This window comes from Asterias rubens, chromosome 10, assembly GCF_902459465.1.
Source record: "Asterias rubens chromosome 10, eAstRub1.3, whole genome shotgun sequence".
NCBI classification, from domain to species: Eukaryota; Metazoa; Echinodermata; class Asteroidea; order Forcipulatida; family Asteriidae; genus Asterias; species Asterias rubens.
This window is the reverse complement of record NC_047071.1, coordinates 7,127,293-7,144,320: the sequence shown is the minus strand read 5'-3', so window position 1 is coordinate 7,144,320 and position 17,028 is coordinate 7,127,293. Positions and strand designations below refer to the sequence as shown.

Sequence of the window (17,028 nt, the reverse complement as noted above, 5' to 3'; positions counted from 1 at the left end):
GTTTTTTGTAAAAGAGGAATCAAGTCTAATCGAGGACGAGCGCGCGAGCATGATCAAAATAGTTACTTACGTCATCATCATCACCGTCCGTCCCGGCCCCCCGTACCGTCCCCCCGTCGTGATCGTATTCGTTCGTCAACCATTCCATAGCTCTACTCTGGGAAAGTTACACTGTCCAGTGTCACTACAGAAATAAATACCGTAACCATCTGACCATGCATGGTCTACAGTTCAGATTTTTTGAAGGTCAGTAAGTAAGCGTTTATCTCCATTTAATTTTGAAAAAAAATAGTGCCAGGTTCGTTGCAGGTATAATAAAATTAACAATTTCGAACCAGCAGACTTTGTTGAAAATTGAATGGACCCTTCCCATGAAATAAATATGCTAACAACTGCATTCACGCATGCGTACAGACCCTGTTGGTTGGCCGGCAAACGCCATAGAGTTGTGCACTAAGCAAACGCGCAATCGCGTCTGCGTCACGCACCCATTTAGCCCATAGATATAGAATATATACGCAGTCGCAGGTTCTGGCATGGGGGCAGCCGGCCATAGACCTTTTCGCAAATAGCGGGGGGGCACGCGTAAAGCTTGGAATTAGGTGCATTGTGGTCCAGCTGGTATCCAAATTTGATCCATATCTATCCCACAATGCACCTCATTCAACAGTCTGCGCTTGCGCATTGGTATTTTCGATAAGGTCTATTCGCGTACCTCCAACGTTCATCTTCTACCAGCACGTGGCTTTTACTTTAGCGTGTCCTAGTGGTTTAAGGCCTATCTCAAATGTTCCTTTTGTGTGCCTTACCACCAGCACGTGACTTTTTAGCGCGTCCATGAAGAACGCCAATTTGTTGTGTGCGGCTTATGGCGCGTATGTACGCGCGGCTGATCTAGGTACTATAGTATTATATTCTATATCTATGCATTAGCCGTGTGTACAATACAGCGCAATGTTCCCTCATTTTTCCAACCAAAACGTTAGTGCGCACGCGCTATGTGCAATTTACATATTTCATGGGTCTTTTCCTGGTATGAGTTAGCCCTGGTAGGACGTCAGTCAGTGCCACTGCACTGACGTCCTGGGTATTAAGGTTCTTTACAATGCGAAAACAATTTTGACTACAATTTTATTTATTTTTTACCTGATTTAAGAAGTGTCCCTCACTATATTTTCAACGAGTTTACAGCTAACAAAGAAATCCATGGAAGAAATTATTTCCGAAAATATGTCGAAGTTCTGCACTGGCGATGTGATCATCATGTACCAATTGATAGTGTGAGCCCAAGTGCGCATGGCTTTGAGTGCAGTGCATTATCTTGCCGCTATTCGCCGTCAACTGGGTTGGTGCCATCAATTCGCCTTCAACTCCTCCAATAGCCTATACATTTAAAATCCAGGAGGCATAAAACTGGAAAGTAGGCCTATTATATTACAGCTCAGATAGAATTTTTATAAGTTTCAAGTTGAATTTCGATTACAAAGCAAGCTTTTTTCTTGTGAAAAAAAATATTTATAAGCAGCAAAGCTGTCTGCCGTCATCTTGCTTTTTCACAGGGCTTCTTCTTGTACGTCTGTTTTGCTCATCCCCAGCGCCTTGCTTTAACCAAAGGCGCTGGGATGGGCAAATGTATCATGCTCTGTCATTGGTTTTATGCGCATCCATGTTTATACAAACCAATACAAACCAATATGTTAAGCACACCGCCGAATATTAAAAAAATCGCTTTAATGTGTGTTCTCTTAAAATTAAAATCGTTCCGAATTCACGCAACACACGCAATGTTTTTTGTTTTTCGTCGCCAGATTTTATTTTCCGTGCATAGCTGGAAGTTCCTGTGGTAGTAGACTGGGCTACATCCATCATTGTTATACCTCAGTAACAAACTGTGAAGTTTGATTGGTCGAGAACCAATCATGTGATGCGCAACAAAAACGCATGTTTTCAATCCATGGCTCAATGGGCCGGGTAACAACTGCGGGTTTGAGGGAATTGTTTCGTGTTCGCCTGCTTATTATTAGACAATGAATATTTTTTTTATTATTATTATTACTGGTTTATTGTAAAAACATCTGCTTGTCGCAGTCCAGAGACTGAATTAAAATACAGATTTACATTATTACATGAATATAAACATTTTAAAAAGCAGAGAGAAAATTTATACACAAGAAAAATTGAAAAATTAAGAGCAAAGTCAAAAGAGACGTCATGAGAACTAAAATTAGATAAAACAAAAACAATAAATATTTAACAAGCACACTTAACTAACAAACCCAACAGCAGCCCGACAAACATACCCCCCCCCCCCCCCCCCCCGCCAACAGACACCACAACAAACATCCCAACAAACAAACAAACGAACAAACAACCAATCAAACACCCCAACAAACAAACAAACGAACGAACGAACGATGTTTGAAGATGACTACAGAACTTTGAGAAGAGGAACAACAATTATACAATTAGGTATATTACAAAACAATTGTTGCACGCTGTAATTGTAGTCCATGGGTTTTGTACACACGTGAGAAAAAATGGCACCCTCGGCTTCGCCTCGGGTTCCATTTTCCCCCTCGAGTGTACAAAACGCCATGGACCCCGTTGCAGCGTGCAGCAATTGTATATTGTATGCACATTGTATGTTAAATTTATTGGGGGTGTCGTGGCTGAGCAAATACGTGTAAGAGCATCAAACTCAAGTTCTGGTGGTTCATCTTGATGTGGGTTCGAATCCGGTGTGTCCTTGAGCAAATCACTTTTCCAATGCTTCTCTCCACCCTGTGGTTAAATGGGTACCTGTGAGGGCAGAGATGTGAATGATAAGCTTGGAGCTCGGTTTTAAAAGCGGTAACCGACTGTACACTCCCAAGGGAGCTGAGATGGTTTAAGGAATGATTTAATGCCCAGTGACCAGAGGTAATTATGTTTGAAGTGCTGTGAGATGCCCTTCGGGCTTTGATAAAGTGCTATTAAAAATCGACTATTATTTTTATGATAAACCTCTTTTTCCACAGTTATTGAAAACATTGTTTTATGCACATTCTTTTTAAAACAACTGTTATGATTTTTTCACAGCAAAATGTAAACGCGTCTACATGTAAGTATGCTTGATGAGCAACATAGCCTAGAAGACTGGGTGGCAGTGAAAGAGGCACCATTTGAAGCCAGTCAGCCACAACAAAACAATCTCTGTTTCAACATCAACTGGGATGATCACGAAAGGCACCTCAGTATCACCTGTCATGAGACCAAACCTCGAAAGGTCAAACGCACTTTGGCCAGGAGCTCCAAGAAAGCACAGTCCACGTCTTCTGGAAACTCGGAGCTTAGTCCTGAAGACCTTAATAACTGGACAGGCATCTTCACCTTGCAGGATATAACCTATGCTCACCAGCAGTTGTGTCTCATTAAACCCGATCTTGAAAATCACCCACCAAACTTGCCCTATGAGCCACGTGGAATTTGGAGTCTCCTATTCTCGATTGAAGTTCCGGATGACTTCAACCAGCAGTTGGAGCTGTATTTAATGACAGCTGCGCAAATTTGCGGAAACAAGCTTCTGACAGACTATTTATTTAGTAGTGATGTTGTTGAAGAGCAGTATTTTGAGAATTTCAGTGAATTGAGACAGAAAGCTTATGCTGATGATGTATTGCACCAGGAAGAGAAACTGCAGGAGCTATTTAAGAGAGGAGAGGAGTTGGACAAGATGGTTAACATGATAGAGCTGTACTCTCATGTCGACAATGTGCTTGGTGAACTAGCTGCAGCTCAGGCAGAGCTATTTAATGTTATGCTGCAGCCTTTTTTAGATATGAGGGAGTTGTCTTTTAATAAGCTTTTAGGGTTACAGGATGAGTTGGAGGATGAATTCATGAGTCAAGGAAAACGGGAAAGATGCTTAATAGATTACAGTGAGTGGCAAGAGCATTATGCTGGATCTATTGAGGCTATCAATGAGATACGAGTCAAATATTTTGCTCAGTGTATGGAAACCACCAAAGGTAAGTTTTTCATAGAAAAAGTGCCATACTCTTTCGCTAATATTACATGTACATATGTAGCTGATTTTTGTTAAAGGAACACGCTGCCTTGGATCGGACCAGTTGATCATTGAAAATCGTTTGAAACCATTTGTTATGAAATGCATGGTTAGATAAATAATTCAAAAGTAGAATATAATGATTTCCACACATTTGCCTCGAAATTGCGTGGTTTTCCTTTTACTTTGCGAACTAACACGGTCGGCCATTTATGGGAGTCAAAAATTTGACTCCCATAAATGGCCGACCGTGTTAGTCGACGAGGTAAAAGGAAAACCACACAATTTCGAGGCATACTTGTGTAGATCATTGTATTCTACTTTTAAAACATCTTTCTAACCAAGTACGTTTTATATCAAACGGTTACAAACACTTTTTATAGACCAACTCGTCTGATCCAAGGCAACGTGTTCCTGTAAATTTCGGACATACTTTTTTTGCGCCTCAGGTAATCAGAACAACTACCATGCTGGACACATTAAAGGGATTGTACTATTGGTAGAATGTAACCCACTGTTTGTTTAATCTATGTTGTACATGTAGATACCAAAAAACTAATCTGTGAGAAACTGACGAAGTGCAGGAAATCTGCAATTTATTGCAATATGTACACAACAACCTGAGAAATGTTACTGTCTAATAGATTCAAATTGTGGGGGATAAAAAGTGGTACAGTTTTCCATAAAAAACCGCAGTGCTTTGTGAACAACCTCAAAATGCATACATTATAATATTAACTATTTAAAGCTGCTGTACTTCTTCCCAAGTAAGATTTTATTGCCATTATTTTGCAGAGTTATTACCAAACAGACCATTCATTTCAAATTAAGGGTACCGGTAATGCTAAAACATTGTAAAAATACATGTAAGAGGCACAACACGCAGTTGAGTAAAAGAGCAAAACTTATATCAATGTTTTCTTCAGTTTATCGATTCTAGCCTCAGAATGACCTGAAGGTAAACAAAGAATGCCAACTCGCCTGTCCCTCTGGATTATGAAAGGACAATGCTCCCAAAGTTGCTGGTGCAAACTTTGTGTGAACTGTACAGTGATTGGACAACAAAAGCTGTGCATTGGCTGTATTTAGTAACAATAAAGTTTAACAAACTTGATCAGGAGAGGAGATTATTGAGGTGCTGGTTGGATGTGATTGTTGGCCCTTTTCTGGCAATGTGTTAATGTGCCTCTTTCTCACCCTTGTTTAGTTATTTTAGCATGTTTTGTTTTTTTTGTTAGGGGTTGTAGAGTTGATACTGTTCGCGTGAGGAAGTTAATCATGAGGGAGTGGGGGTTGATTTTAAATGTTTAATTATTCTCATTGTCATTTACATTTTTTCGTTGACATGTTGCGCATTCAACCAAGGAGAGCTACTTTTATCTATCCCAAAGATGATGATGAAATTTAGAGAATAAAATACGTAGTTTGTCCCTACGAGTGTATGAAATCATCAGTAAGTTTTGTAGCATTTGGAAAATTTGAATCATGTACAGACTTTACCCCCATTTTACTGATTTACCCTAAACCAAAACATCCTTAATTGTTTTGTTTTATTATGGTTTGTTTTTTAATTCTCGAAAAGTTCTTGAACAGTTTAAAAGTTGTTCAGCCATGTGTGCTCACTCTGTGTTACAGGAATACTAATAATAGTAATAATAATATTTATTCGGGCAATCACATTTACAAGCACATGTACATACATTAAAAATATTTAAGAAAACAAATGAAAAACAACAGTGGGGTGCCCAGGAGAGCATAACAGTTTAAAAAATAACTATCGCCAAGAGGCGTACTGTATGTCTCCTAAATCCCCCCAAAAACATTAAGGCAAGAGAAGTGCCTTGCGACAGGTGTATACTTAACATATCATATTGGGACAAATTATATGGCATTTGTAGTGGTTGTACACCCTGTTGTATTTGTTTTTATTTTTTTACTTTGACATCAGTTGTTATCAGGCAGTTGGAGAAGGACAAGCAGAAGTTTGGTAAATCCACTTGGGAGCTGAATGGAGAAGGACGGTTAAAGGACTTCAATCAAGTTTTGTCCCAAGAGAGTATCCAATTTCTTCACGCGAAACAGGAAAAATACAAACACAAAATCGATAAGATCAAACAGGAGGTAATAATAGCTCAAGTGGTTATAGAGCCTTCTCACTGACATAATATGTAGCAATGTGGGAAGTCTGCTATGCTGGAGTACTTGGGTGTACAGGTAGTGAGCCATCCAGTCGTGCATTTTTGTAGCAAATGTTTGTGCAGTTTTAGCGGTGTGTGACGTGTCTTTGGTGGGCAACAAAATAGTACCATTACTTGAGAAGGGTACATGAGTGACCTCTAACTGGGAGTAGAGAACAAAACAAGTCTTTAAAAATATCAAACTTAGGACCAAGGCTTATTCTGCGTGTGGGTTATTAATTAACTTTTCAACTGGATTTGAAATTATGTACATTAAAATTGTACATGAATTCCATGCGCCATATGACCAAGTAAAAATTAGCTCTCCACAATTTTAAAAACATCTTTAAAACAGAAAACAATGTCGCAATTGGGATGCCGTGTTGTCAACTAGCTAAGTTAAGTTTTAAAGCCATTGGACCCTTTCGGAACAGAAAAAAAAAGTTCACAGATTTACAAATAACCTACAGGGTTTACAGAAGGTATATATCTAATGATGAAAGACTTCTCTTGAAATATATAATTCCATGAAATGCTTTACTTTTTGGGAAAACATTAAAACAATTATCAATTCTCGATATCAAAATTACGGATTTATTTTAAACACATGTCATGACACGGCGAAACGTGCAAAAACAAGGTTGGGTTTTCCCGTTATTTTCTCTCGACTCCGATGACAGATTGAGCCTAAATTTTAACAGGTTTGTTATTTTTTACATAAGTTGTGATACACATAAGTTGTGATACACAAAGTGTGGGCCTTTTGGACAATACTGTTTATCGAAAGTGTCCAATAGCTTTAAGCTACAATATCAGATAGTATAACTTTTACTGATAAGACAATGTTATCTGTAAACATAAACTATTTACAAAACGTATGGGAATAAGCTGTTAAGGAAAATATTATTTTAAAAACCTCAAACTTGAATGAAAAAAAGGCACTAGAACCTGCCATTCTGCAGCATATCTTAACCATTAGATCATAAATTGCACCAGGGTGGTGAGATACATGTAGTCACAATAGTGACTGCCTATCACAAACAAAATGGCATTGTGGATAAGTTAAAATTTAGTGTGCACTGACTGTAACAGAATATGATTGTTCTATTTGTGATCTTGAAGATGGCATTACTGGAGGAGGGACCAAATTACATCACAAATTTTGGATCCTTGGATCAGTTGGCCTTTGACCTTCAGGTAAAGTTATACGACACACAGCTGGCTGTGTTGCAAGAGCAGGACGGCATCCATCGACTGGACCTAGCTCAGATAAAAGAACAACTCAAAGGTTGGCATTTTTAATTTTTTTAATTTTATTTTAAATAATGTTTTGAGCGCCACTTTAGGGCCAGTTGCCGTTGCGGTATCTTGCACGTTATTGTTCATAAACAACAAGTCTGAGTCTTGAGTCCTCTGGTCTTACTCCCGAGTCCCTGGGTCTGAGTCCCTTGGTGCGAGTCTTGAGTCCCTTGGTCCTAGTCTGAGTGTTGAGTGCATTGGTCTGAGTCTTGAGTCCCTTGGCGTCTCTTCGTCCGGGTCTTGAGTCCCCTGATCTGAGTCTAGATTCCCTTAATCCAAATCATAGGTCCAAGTCTGAGTCCTTTGGTCCAAGTCTCGAGTCACTTTATTCAAGTCCCTTGGTCTAAGTCTCAAGTCCCTTGTTCCAAGTCTTGAGTCCCTGGGTCTTAGTCCCTTGGTCCAAGTCTTAAGTCCCTTGATTCAAGTCTCAAGTCATTTTGCTCAAGTCCCTTGGTCTAAGTCTCAAGTCCCTTGGTCCAAGTCTGAGTCACTTTGTTCAAGTCTCTTGGTCTAAGTCTCTAGTTCCTTGGTCAAAGTCCAAGTCTCAAGTCCCTTGGTCACTGTTGGTTCAAGTCTCGAGTCACTTTGTTCAAGTTCCTTGGTCCAAGTCACTAGTCCCTTGGTCCAAGTCCAAGTCTCGAGTTCCTTTGTGTGAGTCTCGAGTCCCTGTGTCTGAGTCCCTTGGTCCAAGTCTCGAGTCCCTAAGTTCAAGTCCAAGTCTTGAGTCCCTTGGCCTGAGTCTCGAGTCCCTTGGTCCGAGTCTCAAGTCCCTTGGTCCAAGTCTGAGTCCTGACTCCCTTGGTCCGAGTCTCTTTAGCCTGAGTCTGAAGTCCTTTGGTTTAAGTATTGAGTACCTTGGTCTGAGTCAAAGTCTGAGTCCCTTGGTTCGAGTCTCTAGTCCCTTGGTCTGAGTCTCTTGGTTGGAGTCCCGAGTCCCTTGGTCTTAATCCAAGTCTCTCAGTCCAAGTCTGGTGTCCCTTGGTCTGAGTCCAAGTCCTTTGGTCTGAGTCTAAGTCCCTTGGTCTGAGTCCAAGTCCCTTAATCCAAGTCTCAAGTCTCTTGGTCTTCGTCCCTTGGTCTGGTCATCTGGAGTCTCTTGGTCTGAGGCCCAAGTCCCTTGGTCTGAGTCCAAGCCTCTCAGTCCAAGTTTGGAGTCCCTTGGTCCGCGTCCAAATCCCTTATTAATCCAAGTCCGAGTCTCAAGTCCCTTGGTCTGAGTCCCTTGGTCTGAACATCTCAAGTTGCTTGGTCCAAGTCTCGAGTCCCTTGATCCGAGTGCAAGTCTGAGTCTTGAGTCCAATGCCGAGTTTTAGTCTGGGTGCTGAGTCCCTTAGTCAGAGTCCGAATTTCAGCTCTCCCTTGGTCCCAGTCTCTTAACCAGAGTGTCTTGGGCCGAGTCTAAATCCGAACCCCTTAGTTTAAGTCTCAAGTCTCTTGGTCCGAGTCCAAGAACGAGTCCCTTTATCCGAGTCCCAAGTCACTTGGGCCGAGTCATGAGTCACTAAAACAGCTCTTGTAATCAGTTCCCTTCACATGCATTACAACTACGTGATTGGCTTGTCACCTTTAATCATAAATACCCCAGAATTTTTTTTACTCCAATTGGTGGAGAGCGCGTCACGTGGCGGTGTTTAAACGGCTGATAAAGACATAGCTCGACCGGCTGGCTTTGCATGTTTGGCTCGCAAGCTTATGTACGCCAATTTACTGACCCAGAATGCAATCAATAGATTATAGTACCAGCACGTAATCTATTTTGTATACGCGCGTACGTATACACAACCCATTGCGCTCAAAATTTACAAATTTACAAATTCCCTAAAAAATTTTGTCACAGATTGTCTATAATTGTGAAATTTCCTCATTTGTTCACAAATTGGCATTATAAAAGAGTAGTGACCTTGCAGGGTCGTGGGCCTTTGGCTCGTGCCTTTATCACTCGACCACAACCCTGCTGGTTTTAAACAGCTTTGAAGAACTCGTCGCTTCTCTTTATTCAATACTGAACATATTTGGGTTACAAAGCAATGTTTCATTGGATAACAGAAGCAGAAGAAGCTACGGTGTTCTTTGATGCTCTGGATAGTCTAATTGGCTTGGACTTTGAAGAAGATGATGACACCAGTGTGAATACAAAGAGGAATCCGTCATACAGTGATCCAAGAATAGTGGACATTCAAAGTAAATTAAGTAAAACCAACAGGAAGAAGGCTGTCATCCGAAGTAGCAAGGTAGGATTGGTTGGTACTGTGACAGTTGTGATCAAATTGTTTGTTTGCATCTGCTTACAATCTATCTTATATAATCTAAAACCAAGGAGGATAAAACTTAGAAAGATGTATGTATGTATGTTCTGCTTTTTGGTGCCATATTATGAAAATGCTGGCGATCCACAGGGGAGGGTTGAATTCTCTTATTCAGTGGAGGTGTTAGACAACAACCCAAGCTTGTTTCCGCATTGCTTATTGTTCTCAAGCAATGACATTGTAAGGCAGGTACTGTTTTCAAACTGAGAAAGGGGTCGTTTTCTTTACTGTTTTTGTGCCACTATTCTGCTGGACCATGGACCTTTTCATTTTGATAGTCTAGTAAAATTCTAGCTGTTCCACAACTCACTCCTATGGTGTCCTTTCAACAGTGCTAGTTGAAGCCTTACAAAGCTGGCAGTTTAAGTTATCTGTAGAGCAAGGTCCCAGACACTGGGACAATGATTGACACTCCTCCTAATTGAGATCCAATTACCTCTTATCTTAATCCTCTGCTGTTTGTTATATACATTGTTTTAGTTTGTTATACATGTATATTTGTAACACTTTTCCTTGTTCAGAAGGTGGTTTGATGACCTGGTTTTGTGATCAACTTGGAAAGTGTGTTGACATCCACTGGCTAATTGTTTCATGCCTTTTCTATTTACATTTTTGGCATTGGGGTTCTTTCTAGTGCCCTCCAATATTTGGCTTGCTCCAAGGCCAAAGTGGTCTTGCCCTAAAAGATGTTTTGTACGTAATTAGAGGCCTGGTGTTTTGTAACTAAACACTTACATTAATTTATTGCACTCACTACAGACAGAAAAATGTACAATGTGCTTGATTTATCACAAATAAATTATTTTCTTCCAGCAATCATTTGTAGCACAACATCAAGCAAAAATCAAAAAGAAGAAATACGAAGGAGAGCATTCAAAATCACATCACTGGATTCAAATGGTATGTCTCAATGGCAACATCCTTCAATGTTATTACTCAATGTGGCTGGTTTAGTGAACATTATCTCGATCATTTAAAGAAAATCAAACTAATATTGTAATGCCCTCGAACTCAAGGACTTGTGTTGGTTTGATGTGTGTCGAGAATTAAATATAATGGACAAGGGACGAAACAAACAAATAAATAATTATGAAACGGTTCAAAACGGTTCTTATGATTCTTTGATTCTTCTCTGATTTCTCTTTGATTTATTATCAAAAATCACTGGTACTTACATTATAGCTCTACAATTTCTGATGTGCTCTTACAAGGAAAATTGTGGAGTCAAAGCAATCCCAAGTGGTCTTTACTCTTGGAGATCCAAATCAGCACTGGCTGTCCTCTTTGGATCACGTGGAAACCCAAGCTTGCGATTCCCCTATTTGGCGTGCAATGGTACCTGGATTCCCAGGTGATCCGAATGTCTTCAGTCAGCGCTACCTCGGTGACCTAGTCACCTGCTCATTACAAAACGATTAATGAAATAAATAACGATTAGTAAAAACAGCAAAACTCTTCATTGTGTCCTTAACCTTCCGCCAACCTTAAAATAGATTCAGAATTTTGCCCCAAATTAGGCATTATTGGCTGAGCTGACCTATCAGTTAGATCATGTGTTTGATTTTGGTGAAAGTACACCCCTGAAAAGTTGGTTTACCACTTTGTGCCACAATTTGTGTAGTTGTTGTGCCAGTTCCATCAATCTAAATTTAAACCACTGTTACATGAAAACATTGTTGTTTTGTGTTTTTAGAAGCGTGATCAGTTATTTGCTGAGCAGGAGAAGAGAAGATACTTTATTGAATGCGAGAGGAAGAAAACCATTGACAGATTACAAAACTACAAACTGGTAAATGTTGTTATTGGTAGTTTTTTTTTGAAATTGTAAATCGTAAATCTACATGTATTTAGGATTGGATCTACCTACTTTGTTGTCTTCATTCTTTCTTATTGAGATTGAGGATAAAAAAAGAAAACAGGGGAAAAAAAATCTGAAGACTGGGGTGGTCTGCCCAAAGTACCCTGCGTCTCAAAAACCTATACACTCATGAAAAGGGTGCCCAATAAAAAATAAATGATCCTGGGGAAATGGTTTAGATGTATGGATATCTTATGAATTTAACTTTCATATGACACCAAAAAGTCCGAAAATAATTCATGCTTGGTGAGCACTGCTCACTGAAGTATCATCTTGGAGTGAGTTTTTTAGTCTCCAAAGGACTTACCGCTCACAAAGTGGAATGTTAATTACTGTGTGCATCCTAATTTTCATACCCTTTACAAAAGTGAGCCATGCTCACCCAAACATGAATTTTTTTTTTCAGGCTTTTGGGTGTCATATGAAAGTTGAGACCATAAGTTATCCATACATATCAACTATTTCCCCCCAGAATCATATATTTGTTATTCCTCAGCCATTGCAAAAGTGTATACATTTGTTTTTGAGAACACCCTGTACACGTATATGGAAGGATGTACAGTACAGGGACAGAGGAAAGAACAAAAGGTATGTAAAATGTGTGTGCACCCCACAAGATTTTATTTGTTCAAGTAGTTCCCCAAAGAGGATTTCTTCAGAAAAGGGAGTAATAATTTAAAACAACAATTAAAGTAAAATAACTGCCATATGTAAGGGTGTAAGTATACTTATTAAAGCCATTGGACACTTTCTGAACAGAACAACAATTAAAATCTCACAGATTTACAAATAACTTACAGGGTTTACAGAAGGTAATGGTGAAAGACTTGCCTTGAAATATTATTCCATGAAATGCTTTACTTTTTGAGAAAACATTAAAACAATTATCAATTCTCAATATCGAGAATAACAGATTTATTTCAAACACATGTCATGACACTACGAAACGTGCGGAAACATGGGTGGGTTTTCTCGTTATTTTCTCCCGACTCCGATGGCCGTTTTTGCCTAAATTTTCACAGGTTTGTTATTTTATATGAGTTGTGATACACAAAGTCTGGGCCTTTGGACAATACTGTTTACTGATGTTATGCGATTGCTTTAAAACGAAAACGAGAGACCTGTAACAAAAGAGGACATTATGATCCCCTCTTGGGTAAAGGTCCTTGATTGGAAAGTGTGTTCAAAATCAAAGGAAGCTGTTGCAAAATTTTCAAATAGAAACAAAACAATATCAACTTGGTTGTTATTATGTAAATTTAAAACAAGTAATAACAGTTTGATAGGAGATGACATAAGAAATTAAGCATAAGCATAGTTGTGGGTCATGTCCGATGAATGACTAAAACAAAATATGCATCTTGTGAAAATATTAATTTTTGTACTTATTCATTCAACTATTTATTTATTTAATTTGCAGACTCACCCTAGCCCAAGGATTCTGAAACCTCGCCAGTTTAAGAAGTTTGTTAAGAAAGATAAGACAAGACAACAGGAAGAGGATGAGAACAAAGAACATTTGAAGAGAGATGCAGCTTTAGCAAGGGACAAAGCCAGACGAGCTTATCAACCACCAAAGCTCAAAAAGCCCAAACACAAAAATGCAACTGAATCGCAGTCATCCAATCAAACTGATCCAATCCAACAAGTCCCTGTACCGCCCCCACCTCCTTCTTGCCCCCCACCTCCTCCTTGCCCCCCACCACCCCCTTGCCCCCCACCACCCCCCTGTCCCCTACTACTCAGTTCTCAATCACATTTTCATTTGCTCACTGCTAAGAGGCAGAGCAACACATTTTTAAACCAAAATGAGAAAGTGAAGGAGGAAGGAGGGGGAGGAATTGATGTGAGTGACGTATTGAAGGCAAGAGGGAAGTTACAGAGCCAATCAAAGTCTGCAAGTAACAACTCTGAGAGAGGAGTTAGTAACGGTAAGTGTGTATAGCGCACAAAGCTGTTATTTCTTAAGTATATAGTATATCATTTTTAATCATCAAGGGTGTGAAAGTTTCATGTCATTTATTCTGGTTGTGAACCCAAATACTCTCAGAATCATTGTACTAGCCATGAACACAATAAGTAAATTTCAGTTTTAGATGGGGGAGAAAGACACGGAGAATTATTGCAGGGAAAACCCACACAGTCGGGTAGGGACTGAGAACCCAATTCATCATGTAGAGCCCCTGGTGTGTGTGATTCGAACCAGGGCCCTAGAGGTGGAAGGCAAGGAAAGATACCACTACGCAAAATCAACCCCCAAGTTTCATCAAAAAAGGTTGATAACCTTTTCAACAAGTAATAATTCTTTTTGTGACATTATTTCGTTCCTTTTTTTTTTTTTGAAAGAAAATAAATTCTTGTCGCGTCCCCAAACTCTGTTTCATGTAGGGTCAAATTGCAAGAGACAAGAAGTGGGTTATTATTCAAACTGAATAAACCAGATTTCAAGCTAAACAGTCTGAATACAGCTAGTTTCAGCCTTGATGGAGGGTTTCATCTCTTTGCCTGATTCTGTGAAGTTATGTAGACCAAAGTGTTGCACACATTGTTTAGGCAACAATGTTTTAGTTGTTAAAATTGTAGGTGTTATGGTCATAGACTTCAATTTTCTGTTACATATTGCTGAATTGTACTGGTAGATTTTGGTAGCCATCAGAGTTTTGTGGCCGTTCAGCCATTTAGTGATATATGGTAAGGATAAAGGTGTAAAACTTCCGAGTTTGTCAAGCATGATTGTGTTAATGATTTTTGTGTTTCATGATTATAATTTTCAGATCAAATGCAAGTTACTCTGGCCAATATTCGTCAAGGAGTGAAACTACGTAAAGTACAGCGAGACCCTAGTACTATGTACTCTCTTTACAGCAGTCTTGAAGATAGCGAGCTAATGGCAAAGATAAGAAGCATCAGACATCAGACAGAAACACTCGATGACTCAGACTCTGAAGCTGAATTTAGCCCTTAACGATTCTGGGAAGCCCAAGACGTTTTAGACGATGAACAAACTATTTGGCATAGACCAAGTGTATGGTGTAAACAATATACTTGTTTGTTTGCTAAGTGATGTCATTTTACCTTATTTATGGGATGTGACAACATGTGTCACATTGGGTCATTCAGTTAATGTGTATTGTGTTAGAGTGAAACTGTATCAATGAATATAACATACACTCAATGTTAATGTACCAGTGGGTTAAATATTAATGAAAATGTACTGAATAGGGTTTGTTAACATCATGGGCTCTTGGTTGGAACATGGAGATTTCTACCTCCATGGTTGGAACATTCTTTATTGGTGGCTGCCTAGAACATGGGCAGAGCTACATATAAAGTGGACAAAGTTGCCCTTTTATAGTTTGTATTTGTTTTGGGTTGGCTTTATCAAAATCAACTTAATATATACACTACTCTAATCACAGTATTCACAATACTACAGAAGCATAATAATTATGATTTAACATGTATATTATGCGCCTACAGCAGGCCAGCCTCTAAGCGCTTTAAGAAGAAAACTGTAGATAGAATATGTCTGAGCTATGCTGTCTGATAGTTATATTGGAAGAAACACGATTAAAGGTAGTGTGATGGACACTATTAGTAACTCCTCAAAATAATTATTAGCATAAAACCTTACTTGGTAACGAGTAATGGGGAGAGGTTGATTAGATAAAACATTGTGAGAAACGGCTCCCTCTGAAGTGATGTAGTTTGCGAGAAAGAAATTATTTGTCCACGAATTTGATTTCGAGACCTCAGATAGGTCTCGAAATAAAGCATAAAGCACACAACTTCGAGTGACAAAGGGTGTTTTTTCCCCTTATTATCTCGCCATTTAGACGGCCGATTGAGCTCAAAATTTCACAGCTTTGTTATTTTATGCATATGTTGAGGTACACCAACTGTGAAGAGTAGTCTTTGACAACTACCAATAGTGTCCTCTGTATTTAAAGGCCGACTGAGCTCAAATTTTCAACGCTTTGTTATTTTATGCATATGTTGAGAAACACCAACTGTGAAGAGTAGTCTTTGACAACTACCAATAGTGTCCACTGTCTTTAAAGGTTTAGTTTGATGAGTCCACAGAAGAAGAGCATTAAATTGGATTTGTGAGAGCCTTTCAGAGAGAAGGACCAATGAGAAGCTGCGCTCACGACATGACTGCAACATAACCTTGGGTTGGACGATGAGGTTGTGGGTAACTGACCTAAGGTCGCAAGGATTGTGTATTAAACCTCTGTCTCATTCTTTTACCCTGAATATATGGGTCATTCCATGTCAGACCAACGCACTTTTTTACCTCATGTCTTCCGATTTTGATAAAAAATTCTGTGCTTGTAGGTCCTAATGAGCAATGAATGCACACCAATTTTCAGCCCGATCGGACTTTCCTTGTGGTCAGGGCAGAAACCACTAAAATCTGACATTTTAAGGTTAAAATACCACCTTTTTGGTAAAAATATGTCATAACCATGTCAATTTTTATCACATATATGCAGATTTGGTATCAAATTGATGAGAATTGCATGCAATTCTTTCATCAAAAATAAATTTTCTGAAATGTAGGTCACTGTAATCTTTAATATGTTATCGTGACCTTTGACCCCGTAATAAAAATCATTTGATAGAGCATGTCTTCCTCTATCATAATCCACTAAGAAACAGTTGGGCTCTTCAAAATTTACAAGTTTATGACTATTTGTGTACAAGTCACTATGATCTTTAATATGTTATCGTGACCTTTGACCCAATTTTTTAAGTAACGCATCATTCCAAAAGTCAATGAAATGAAAATCACTTGATAGAGCATGTCATCCTCTATCAGAATCCACTAAGGGCTCAGAATCCACATCTGGGCTCTTCAAAATTTACAACTTTAAGACTATTTTTGTACAGTTGGTAGGTTACAAATTAGTCAATTTATACATGTACTTTACTTTATAAATAAATAAAAATAAAAAACTTTCCAAAGTTACTAAAATTGTTATTGGTTTGGGATTTTTTGGGATGTTGAGGGCTGATGTGGTCTAACCAGAATCATACTTTAAAATATCAGCAGTGACGCACCCATGATTTAATTTGGGTTGTGGGTGGAGGGGGGTGGGGGGGGGCATTTTTCCGAAACAAAATTCTTTCCAAGATTGTAAACAAAAAATGTCACCAAGGTTAGCATGCCTTTTCGTGTGATATACGGTTAAATGGAAATTGCACAGTTAGCACGAAATCTGCTGCTGAGCAGCTCTATTAAAATGGGCACTGAAGTCAGAGTTGCATCATGGTGAACAAATTGTTCTTGAGGATTTCTCAGAAAGTTACTATGCATTAATTTGTTGTTCAAGATTCATC

At 39.1% G+C, this 17,028-nt stretch overlaps 1 protein-coding gene across 1 annotated transcript; it reads left to right on the top strand.

The window, feature by feature from the left end:
* Positions 1-105: 105 nt before the first annotated feature.
* On the top strand, positions 106-15,344 carry LOC117295856 (junction-mediating and -regulatory protein-like). Its single transcript, XM_033778635.1, has 9 exons — positions 106-246; positions 3,079-4,007; positions 5,994-6,166; positions 7,345-7,510; positions 9,568-9,752; positions 10,641-10,727; positions 11,521-11,616; positions 13,106-13,616; positions 14,460-15,344. Exons 2-9 carry the CDS (start codon positions 3,107-3,109, stop codon positions 14,648-14,650), a joined length of 2,310 nt encoding a protein of 769 aa, XP_033634526.1. The 5' UTR covers positions 106-246; positions 3,079-3,106; the 3' UTR covers positions 14,651-15,344.
* The last annotated feature ends 1,684 nt before the right edge of the window (positions 15,345-17,028 follow it).

What these genes read in the sequence shown, in the direction of transcription:
- LOC117295856 (XM_033778635.1), top strand. Translation starts at nt 3,107, where the DNA reads ATGCTTGATGAGCAACATAGCCTAGAAGACTGGGTGGCAGTGAAAGAG. An exon ending in CTGTCATCCGAAGTAGCAAG is followed by an intron (nt 9,753 to 10,640) that starts GTAGGATTGGTT and finishes ATTTTCTTCCAG; the next exon opens with CAATCATTTGTAGCACAACA. An exon ending in TGAGAGAGGAGTTAGTAACG is followed by an intron (nt 13,617 to 14,459) that starts GTAAGTGTGTAT and finishes TATAATTTTCAG; the next exon opens with ATCAAATGCAAGTTACTCTG.